This window comes from Tupaia chinensis, unplaced genomic scaffold (assembly GCF_000334495.1).
Source record: "Tupaia chinensis unplaced genomic scaffold, TupChi_1.0 Scaffold138601_1, whole genome shotgun sequence".
Classification (NCBI taxonomy): Eukaryota; Metazoa; Chordata; class Mammalia; order Scandentia; family Tupaiidae; genus Tupaia; species Tupaia belangeri.
The window spans coordinates 423,718-434,352 of NW_006198494.1; the positions used below are offsets into that span (position 1 = coordinate 423,718).

Genomic DNA, 10,635 nt, shown 5'->3' on the forward strand with positions numbered 1-10,635 from the left:
CCTTGGGGAGAGGCTGGCCTTCTCACACACCTCAGTGAACTGTTACTGAGTCCCCAAGTCTCCTAACACCGCCATGCTCCTGCCTGGGCTCCTTCCTGCACCTGGGACAATTTTTCCTATTATCATTCATTTAAGAGACATTTATTTATTTACTTATTCATTTTTATGATCAGCTTTCTTAACAAAATTACATTTACATGCATTCTTAAATTTTTTTTTTTTTGAGAGGTTTTTGCTATAGGGCACATGCTAGACAGAGAGAGACAGAGAGACAGAAAGCGAGAAATCACCCCCTAGGGGAGACGGCCACGCTGCAATCCCTTCTCCTCCTTTCTCCTCTCAGGATCTTGGGCGCGCACACACATGTGCCCGGTGTGAGTTTTAAGCCACCAGGTCTGGGACTCGAACCGTGGTCAACTACATGGGAGTCCAGCTACATAGCTATTACGCCAACTGCTGGTCCCAACTGTTGCCTCCTTGACCAGTGCACGTGCATCTGAGTTCATAAGACCCTTTAGAGATGTTGATGTGTAGGGCTGAAAGCAACTTGATTGGGAGTCAGATGTCTAGAAAGAATCAATGATGGTATTGGATGATATTAAATGGTATTTTGCCCAAAGGACCCAGAAGTGCTCAAAGTCTATGTTACCAGTTATTTTTCTACTCTTGGAGGTGTATGAGGGAGAGGCACATGTAAGGGACAGTTGGAAAGGAAAAGACTCCTCTATTTGCAATTAAATTTGTGCCCTAAACTCTAGTACAAAACACTTTACTAGTAAATTGGCCTATAACTCCTGGCCCAGGATTGAGACTTATTGGAATTTTCCCCCTCTATTCCTAGTCAAACCCACATCTAACTGCTATCTGTGCTGTTTGCATGAAAGGGCAGGAGAAAGAGAGTGCCAGAAACGAGGAGTTTCACACCCACGTACTTGAACTTTTCACTTGCAGTATCTACTGGCAGATGTGCTCTGTCAGTGTCCTGGAGTGCTGCCCATTCAGAGAGAAGATGCTTCTTCCCTGACACTCACTTTAGCAAAGACTGCCCTGCAAAGCTGAGCCAGGTTCAGAATCTGTGTTTCTCTGACCTCAACGTCCATGCATCATCTACAGTGCAAAGCGGTCTGTCCTTTCGAGGTCAGTGGGTCAGGCCCTGCTCTCTGGTGCAGTGGTAACGTGCTGCTTCAGAGAAGCCAGATTCTACAATACATGATGACCACGATGCAGATCCCTGCGCAGCCAGCCTGAAACATGCCGGGCACGAGAGAGTGCCCAAGGCCTGGCTGTCCGGAGCACTGGGGGAAGGCGACTGCATAGTGATCAGACCCTATGGAGAGTGATTATCCTTCTCTCTCTCTCTCACACAGGTTATCATGAATTATAAAAATAATAATACTAATAATCAGTGGGCCAGGGAAATAGACCCTGGCAAAATATGACCGTTTTACATTACAAGCCATTCCTAGGTTCTGTTTTTAATAAACAGAATATTGTTAACAAATGTGCCCTATGTTTCTAGCTATGCTGTTTCTAGCAGGTCCGCAGAGGAGTTTTGCTGCTGGAGGAGAGTGCTTCTTGGGCTCTGCCGCCTGGGCTGGCCCAGACTATGAAATAACAGGCAGGTCTCCAGGTCAGCTCTGGGTGAACGAAAGGCTGTGGTTTGCTCTGTAGAAATGTCAGGTCTTGCAGGAGAGCAAACTGCCTGAAGCACAATACACAGTGGATTACCTTTTGAACTTCCACATCACCAGATTATTTCAGCTTAGTTGTTTATAAAGCAACCCACAGAACTTCCTCGTCTGCCAGAGCTCTGGACTCACTAGAGCCCTATCATTTTACCAACCCTACAGGGCTGAGCAGCATCTAGGAATCTGATTTTAATCAGACTTTCACCCTTGGTCTTCATCTGTGAGCTTGTATAGACATGAGGAGACATGCAAACACGTGTGCACGTTTACCCAACATTGGGAAAAAGATTGCCCAGTTTTATTAGACTATCTAGGTTTCATCCATAGGTAGAATTGTATTCTTTTCAGGCATAACAGTTGAGATCTTTCAGAAGATTTTTTAAAAATAATTATTTTTATTTCACTTTATTTTATTTTATTTATTCATTTTTTATTTGACCAGAGAGGGACAGAATGAGAGAGAGAGAGAAAGTGAGAAAGCAAGCTGCCAAGTCCAGGACTGAAATTGTGGTCAACCATGTGGGAGTCCAGCACCCTTAACCACCACGCCACCTGCCGGCCCCTCAGAAGACCTTTAATGCCATATCTCAGTGACCAATGCTCACTTCACTTTTTGAAAAGTATTTTGGGGTGTGGTGCTTAAAGCACTGGAGTCTTCATGGCCAACTACAGTTTGAATCCCCGACCTGGCCCCTTGCTTTCTCACTTTCTCACTCTCTCTGGTGAGCACACATGTTCTATAGCAAATTTAATAATAGTAATAGTTAATAAAAATTAAACAATTCTTTTACAAATTTTTTTTAAGAAGAAAAGTATTTTGTAACAATAAGAAGTAACTTTTGTTTACATTTTATTAACAAAATATGACAAGTATTTTTACCAGGCCCATAGATAGTTTTGCCTTTCTTTTTTTAGGGTCAACTTAGTATAGTCTCTGTTTTAATAAAGGTAAGATATAATAGACAGTTTTAATTACTTTGTTGAGCTCATGCCATTCGTTGTCTGCCTTTCCACAGCCACACTGTTTTGAGACTGGGTTTAGGAAGTTTGAATGGAAGTCAGTTAAGTGCTAATTTCACAGTTTCTCCATATATTACTCTCTGTAGTGTGTAGACTCGTTATCTCGTCCGTCAAGCTGCTGATGTGTTAATTATCCATGAACTGCCCAGGTCACATTGGCTGAGTATTTTATCAGGATTATATTTATTTCACTTTACTTTGTGACTGGAAGGAGGCCGAACAAAATGAATGCTTGACCTTCTTCTGCTTAAAGGTTTTGGAGGCTCCAAGCCCCAGTACATGCAAATTCCAGAGCTGTAACAAATCTTAATGCTGCCACGTTTTGTACAGGGATGTGAGTAACTGTTTGACATTCTACCTTTTGAACCTACCTCTCCCTTACCTAGGTTAGCGTTCTGTAAGCAGCTCTGCAGTTGACTTATTTCTATGCTAAGTGTTCTGCAATTTTGGTTGTTGCACTGTGGGGAAAAAACCTGACTGAAGATCACTTTACCAAAAAATTCAATGTCATGTGTGAAACCGTTACAACATATGCCTAGAAATGTGAATTTTTTCCTACTCTGTTATGTTTTTGGAACTATGTACATTAAACAGACAGATGAAACAAACATTGATGAGAGTTGAAATCCCCCCCCCCCAAAAAAAAACAAACCCAGAAACAAAATGATTTTTCTAAACTGTGTTTGGAAATCATTAGGGTTTTTATTTTATTATTAATATGCCAGTATGTATGCAGAAGCCATTTACACTTTCCTAGGTGAATTCTCTAGTCTCCTTATCTCTAGCTTTTACATCTAGTCGTTCAAAGATTTAAGTAGGGCGAGGTAGGAGTTCAGGCCGTCTTTGTGTGCCTGTTTTCCCAGGCGTTTCAGTGTACAGACCCTAAAGAATTATCTGGGGTTTATAGATCAGAAGGTAACAATTGCTCCATTGATTTTCAAAAGGCATGGAATCCTGTAGGCAGAACCCCATTAAGCTTTGCCCATAAAGGAACCAACAGCTTTTCACTGGTGTACTTGTTAAAGATTACCAGCCTTGACAGTACCACATTTCTAAAGCTGGCAAAACGAAGGAAAGAATAAGCGAAAGTAGCAACAATGGCCCAGTGACTGACTTGCTATTGTTTGGACTTTCTGGAAACCAAGCATCAAAGGGCATTTTCTTCTGAAGGAATGATGTGAGATGTAGTGCAGCTCCATTGTTTTTGTGTTGTGTTTAAGTTGCAAGTTACAGAAACAAACCAAAATTAATTCCTAGCAAGCAGCGGGACATTATAGCTGCCCCCCTGGAAAGCATTTGCATTCTTGTCCAAGTCTGCACTTTAAAGTGCTATTAATCTTGGGAACCAGCAGTTAGCGTAATGGCTATGTCGCTGGACTCCCACATAGTCGACCGCGGTTCGTGTCCTGGACCCGGTGGCTTAAAACTCACGCCGGGCGCGTGTGCGTGCGTGCCCAAGATCCCGAGAGGAGAATGGAGGAGAAGGGATTGCGGCGTGACCATCCCCCCCGGGGGGTGATTTCTCGCTTTCTGTCTCTATGTCTCTCTCTGTCTGTCTGGTGAGCGCACGCGCCCTACAGTGAAAATCTCTCCAAAAAAAAAAAAAGTGCTATTAATCTTAAAATTATATGCAATCGTTTCATTTTTTTCTTTCCCTCCTCCCAAGGGTGATTACTTACCTGTTTGCTGAAAGGTTGCTGAGACTTTGAGATCTTAAAGGAGAACAAGAGATGAATTTTAAAAGGGGGCTTTCCTAAGAGGTGGCCTGCTGGTCCTGCTCTGTGTGGATTAAAGTCTTGTTCTATAGATTTGATTCCTTTTCCCTCCCTCCTTCCATGAAGGGACCCAGGCCCGTGGCGGGATCCACAGACCAGATTGCACATTTACGGCCTCAGACTCGCCCTAGTGTGTAAGTGAGGGTGTCGTTTCTTACTGCTTAAGCATTCATGTAAAACTTCAGTCCTAACAGCAGAGGTTGGGAAACACCTTTCTGAACGAGCTGGTGATAGGCTTATGGCTCACTGAGTGGTTTGTGTTCTGCAAACTTCTACTCAGTGACGCGAATAATTAGGAAACCGCTGAAACAGAATGCGGCTAATGCATGCGCTTGCTAGGTAGCTATTCCTGCCTTTCATAGTTTCAGGAACATACTCCTTGTGCCTTTATAATATTACATGTGTGTGGAACTGCAATTTTCTGAGCAACTCTTGTTTGAGCATTTTTAGCATCATATGTATTCCTTGCATTAGAATTCTTATAATTACTTTAACTTCATTTATTTGTTTGTTTGTTTGTTTGTTTATATATTTTTAATTTGACCAGAGTGCGAGGGTGGGGGGTGGGGAGTGAGAAAGCAAGCCATCAGGACCAGGACTTGAACTATGGTCGGCCATTTGGGAGTTCAGTGCCCTTAACCACCACGTCACCTGCCGGTCCCCCTTGGCATTAGAATTCTAAGGAGCAGGAAAGTATTCCACAAATATCAGATCTAGATGGAGTATGCATGTAAAAAGCTCAAGCCCCCAGCAATAAGTGTCCAGAAAAGTCTAAGCCCACTGATGGGAGAATGTTGCTAGATTTTGGTGGGTCCTGTGTTGTGTGACTTTATACACAAACAGTTTAGAGCGCTGGTTAGTAACGATAGGTTTGTGTTATCTGTCTGGCTTCCATTTGTTGGGGAGTAAAATTGCTTTCATCGTGAAATTATTTTACATTCACTATGCTCTAGACTTTTTCTTTGTCCGTTTCAAATTCAGCCTTCCTGGCAGAGCACTTTAAAGCAAGTGCAGCCCAGGCTTCCAGGTTCAGCTTGCATGTGGGAAGTAGCACGCTGTGCTTCCCAATGGGACTTGATGCCATATGTCCTTATTGGGGCTATTTCCCAGGTCGAACAAGTGCCATTTGAAGAGCTCAGTGTTCTCAATGGGACCCTAATCCCTTGCAGCAAGTTAGGCACTCTGGGAAGCTGTATTAATTCTTTTAAACTATGCAGATGCTATTTGGAGGGAGAGTGTCTTCCACACTGGGAGGGTCAGCAGCTCTGAATCAGGAAGATCTCTGCCTGAGTTAGTTTTAGCCATAGACAGCAAACCTTTCCATGGGAATTGCCAAGACTATTTACAGATGAAAGGATTATACTTTCTGTTTGTGTTTGTAAAAACATATTGAAGACTTTATATCAAGGAAGACTTTTGCGTTTTTTTTGTTTGTTCATTTGTTTTTACCTTAGGGTGTGTGCACTCACCAGAGAGAAAGAGGGAAAGTGAGAAATCACACCTCAGGGGAGATGGCCATACCACAATCCTTTCTCCTCCATTCTCTTCTTGGGATTTTGGGCATGCATGCACAGAGACCTGGAATGATTTTCCAGCTGCCAGGTCCAGGACTTGAACTGTGGTTGGCTATGTGGGATCCTAGCACCCTAACCACTATGCAACCTACTGGCCCCAAGTTTTTTATTTTTTTCCCTTTTTTTGGCTGCGTTTTTTCTTCTTCTTCTTTTTTTTAAACATTTGATCACTATGCATCATTTGGCTTGTAAAGATAATTTACCCAACATGAAATACATCTCAGACCAGTCCAGTTGAGAATACTATACACATTATCATCAACAGATAATAAACCATTTCTGTGTCCTACACATGTCTTGTCTTATTTTTTCTCCCTGATTCCTTCCATATACTCTTCCCTACTCCCACCCTCCTTCCATATTGTCTTCAGTGTCTATAACTATTTTGAATGATTTCATGCCTTCCAGTCTTTCAGTCTCTACCATAGAGTGCAGACAGTCAGTATATATTAAGGGAAGACATACAATATCTTTCTTTCATAGCCTGACTTGCTTCACTCAGCAACAAATCTTTCATATTCAACAATTTTCTATCCTATGCCAGGGACTTGTTTTTTATGGCTGAGTAGTATTCCATAGAGTATATGTGCCACACTTTTTCAATCCATTCATCTGTTTGTGGACATTTGGGTTGGTTCCATGTCTTGGCAATCATGAATAATCTGGCCCCGAGTTTTGAGCATGTTGGAGTTTGTCTGTTATTTGGGCCGAAATCAAATCTTCTTTTCTATCCTAGGTACGTGGCTATATATCCGTATACTCCCCGGAAAGAGGATGAGCTAGAGCTGAGGAAAGGGGAGATGTTTTTGGTGTTTGAGCGTTGCCAGGATGGCTGGTTCAAAGGGACATCGATGCATACCAGCAAGATAGGGGTTTTCCCTGGCAATTATGTGGCACCAGTCACAAGGTATGGCTTTGAATAAATGGTTTACTAAGTTCCAAACAGAGGAGTTTTGTTCTTTTCTGTAGTTTTCAGCCTGTCCAAATTCTATTTCACATTATAATTGCCTTTTATGTAGCCAGAGTTTGTTAAATCCATATCTCTGTCTGCTTAAATCTATTCTAACTCTAAAATTTTTAGCCTACTTTTTACATAGATACTGGGTCATCGGGAAAGTCATGACGCATGTTTGTATAGAATAACAGAAAAATATATCACTACTTTCCTGATGACCTAATATATATAAAATCATAGGTTTCTACTAATAAGTGTATGGGGCTTTAAGTTATTTGCCTTAATGTATATTTAAGAAGACTCAAACCACTTTTAATATTTTTCTATCCCATAATAGAAAACATAATGTTCTATGTAACCAAAAGCTGTGTTATTGATGGTTACCTGTTTGTATAATGCCTACTCTCTGCCAGGCAGGCAGGTTTCTAAATGCATCATACTTATTAACTCTTAAGTCCTTAAACAACTCACTGATGTAGTTGCTATTGCTTTGGCTTTTGTTGTTGTTGTTTTAATCACCAGAGGCCATGTGTACTTACCACGAGAGAGAGAGAGAGAGAGTGAGAGTGCAAGCGAGTGAGAGAAAGCTGCCCCCTCCAATGGGGCATGATCATGCTGCAATCCCTTCTCCTCCACCTGTCCATCCTCTAAGGGTTTGAGCCTGCACACACATGTACTTGGCCTGTTCTTCAAGCTGCCAGGATTTAAACCATGGTTGGCCATGTGGGGCTAACCACTGGGTTAGAGGGCTGGCCCAGTGTAGTTGTTGTTACCTCTGTTCAATAGATGACAAAATTGAGGCAGAGAGAGAGAAAACGACTTGTCTGAGATCTCATGGTGAAGAAGCACTCAAACCCAGGTGCAGATAAACATCCTATAATACATAGGATAGACAGCCCCTCTCCCCCAAAATAATGACCTGACCTAAAATGTCGCTGAGGTGGGGGGATCCTGCTATAGGGTGATAGGAGCTTTTGATATTTATAATTTTCTTTTTTTTAATTTAAAGATAGTGCACCTTCTGCTCACTGAGGAACGTAGCCTTGGGAACTCAGTGAAATTAAATGGAATCATTATTGAGGGAGTCCTGGTTTTTGACCACTGGACTCTTAATAAATGGTCTGGTTTAACTGTATTAAATCATTCCTTAAACCCCCTGATTTTAAACAAATGGCTTAATGAACTGACACGTTTGTCAGCGGTTGGCCTTGATTTATAGATTGGCCAGCAGCCTAATCAAATGAAAATCACTGCTGTTGCAGATGGTGACAGAACATTAGCTTTCATTTGACTTGCAGATTTTTAATCAATACAAACCTCTTTTCTGTATACATTAAAATCTACATTCAGGATCCAGACCATTCAGAAAATGGAAGATAGACCCTCCCTGGTACCAAAAGATCATAATAAATAAGGGAAATACAACAAACAACAACAGAATGAAGCTATTGAAGAAAAGCCTTTTTATAAGGTTTTAAAACAAATGATGAACGATCTCTCTTAGCCCCGGGAAAATGCTTCCAGCAAATTCTCTTATTGATCATGATAAATAATAAGGATGTTGAGTGAATGAAGTATCTCACTCAGTAGAAAGGTACTACAGTATATACAGAATTATTGACATGAATTTGGAATATCAGAAAAACACATTGCACAAAACTACACTTAATGTAATTATGTTCACCTAGTAAATAGTGATTTAGAGCTCACTATGCCTATCTATGACTATCCAAATACTGGAGGAATATAAAATATGAAATATGCACTGGCCCTGCCATAAGGAATTTTTAATGAGTTAGCAGGTTTTTTGTTTTGTTTTGTTTTGTTTAGACAGAGGTTTTTGCTATAGGGCGTGTGCGCTCTCCAGAAAGACAGAAAGAGACAGAGAGACAGAAAGCGAGAAATCACCCCCCCAGGGGGAATGGCCATGCAACAATCCCTTCTCCTCCATTCTCCTCTCGGGATCTTGGGCACACATGCACATGCACCTGGCATGAGTTTAAGCCACCGGGTCCAGGACTCAAACTGTGGTTGACTACATGAGAGTTTAGCAACATAGCCTTTATGCTAACTGCTGGTCCCAAGCAGTTTTTTAAAAATAATATATCTATTTAAAAAAGAATGCAGTACCTTTTATAACCAGGGACCAAAGTATAAACAATATGTGGCATATAGAAAACAGAAACCACAGAAGAAATCCACATGAAATAGTAAAATCATAAGATCTTAAACCTGAACCTTAGACCAGTCTTCTTGAAATAGCAGGATTTGTGCTGGATCTTGAAACATAAATAAGATTAAAATAGATCAAAAAGAGCCAGAAAGGTCATTCCAAGAATTTTGTGTGTGTGCGTCTGTGTACATGAATGTGTGTGTGTGTGTGTGTGTGTGTGTGTGTATGTGTATACAAGGCACTTGAGTAGCTGGAGGTAATAAGAAGGTCATGACACAGGACCAAAACTGTAGGAATATGGAGATTAGAAGGAGACAAACCTGGCTTTCCAGATGAAGTACAAAAACCCAGGGCCTTGAAAGTTAGTGGAGGTGTTTGGCCTCGTAATGGAAAGCTGAAACCTGTAACCGCACATCCTTGAGCAGAGTACGAGGTGTGGGTTTTCATGATTCCAAACGTATTTCAAGTCCTTACTCTGCCTTGGGGCCATCATGACTTTGAATTTTTTATCCTTAAGCTTGGCCAAAAATAATTTCATTCATTTTTTTTTTTTAAATGTTCTGTCTTTAAAGCACTGAGTCATTTTCCTTGCATTTAATTGTTCCGTCTCCCATTTTGCTGACAGATTGGGCTTTCCATCTTCGTTTCTGTCTTGGCAGGGCGGTGACGAATGCTTCCCAAGCTAAAGTTCCTATGTCTACTGCTGGTCAGACAAGTCGAGGAGTGACTATGGTCAGCCCTTCCACTTCAGGAGGACCTGCCCAGAAGCACCAGGGAAATGGTGTGGCTGGGAGCCCCAGTGTTGTCCCCACGGCCGTGGTGTCAGCAGCTCACATCCAGACGAGTCCTCCGGCAAAGGTCTTATTGCACATGACCGGGCAAATGACAGTCAACCAGGCCCGCAATGCTGTGCGGACAGGTAAGGGGCAAGCTAGGCTACAGTGTGTCAAGGAAAGAGTTCAGATCGTTCTTGACAATGTTGAGAAAAGTAGGTACGATGTTAAAATAATGAATAACATGAGGATACAGATAGAGGCAGGTACAGTTTAGTCTGTGTCACTTTATGTCTGTCTATTTGGGCTAAGACTGCCCTGGATGTCAATTCAAGGCTGATCTACAGATCTAAAGTCTGAAAGAAATGAGGCTCATCCTAAGAATGTCACTAGCACTTGAAAATATGACTTCTGTAGTCAAGATCATATGATCTCAAATCTCACTGCTGTTAGCTATGTGACTACTGCATGATAGACACCCTGCTAACCGGGGTGCTTATTATTTTGATGAGCTTAGCCACAAATCTATTTTAGACCCAAGGGATCTTAAATAGCTTTCTTAGTTCTGCAGCATTAAAAACCTACCAGGAATCTCAGGTAGCAATGATGGGATAAACTAAAGGCTTGCGAATTCTATGGAACAAACAAGAAGAAGGAAAATGGCTAGGAAGGGAAAG

The 10,635-nt window shown here is 41.7% G+C and overlaps 1 protein-coding gene across 1 annotated transcript in view; it reads left to right on the forward strand.

Moving 5' to 3' along the window:
• The window catches only part of SH3RF1 (SH3 domain containing ring finger 1), a 223,744-nt gene that overhangs the window by 185,050 nt on the left and 28,059 nt on the right, over positions 1-10,635 (forward strand). The window contains exons 6-8 of the mRNA XM_006161453.2: positions 4,550-4,617; positions 6,794-6,964; positions 9,845-10,104. Of these exons, the coding sequence (XP_006161515.1) occupies positions 4,550-4,617; positions 6,794-6,964; positions 9,845-10,104 (499 nt within the window). The remainder of the gene's footprint in view (positions 1-4,549; positions 4,618-6,793; positions 6,965-9,844; positions 10,105-10,635) is intronic.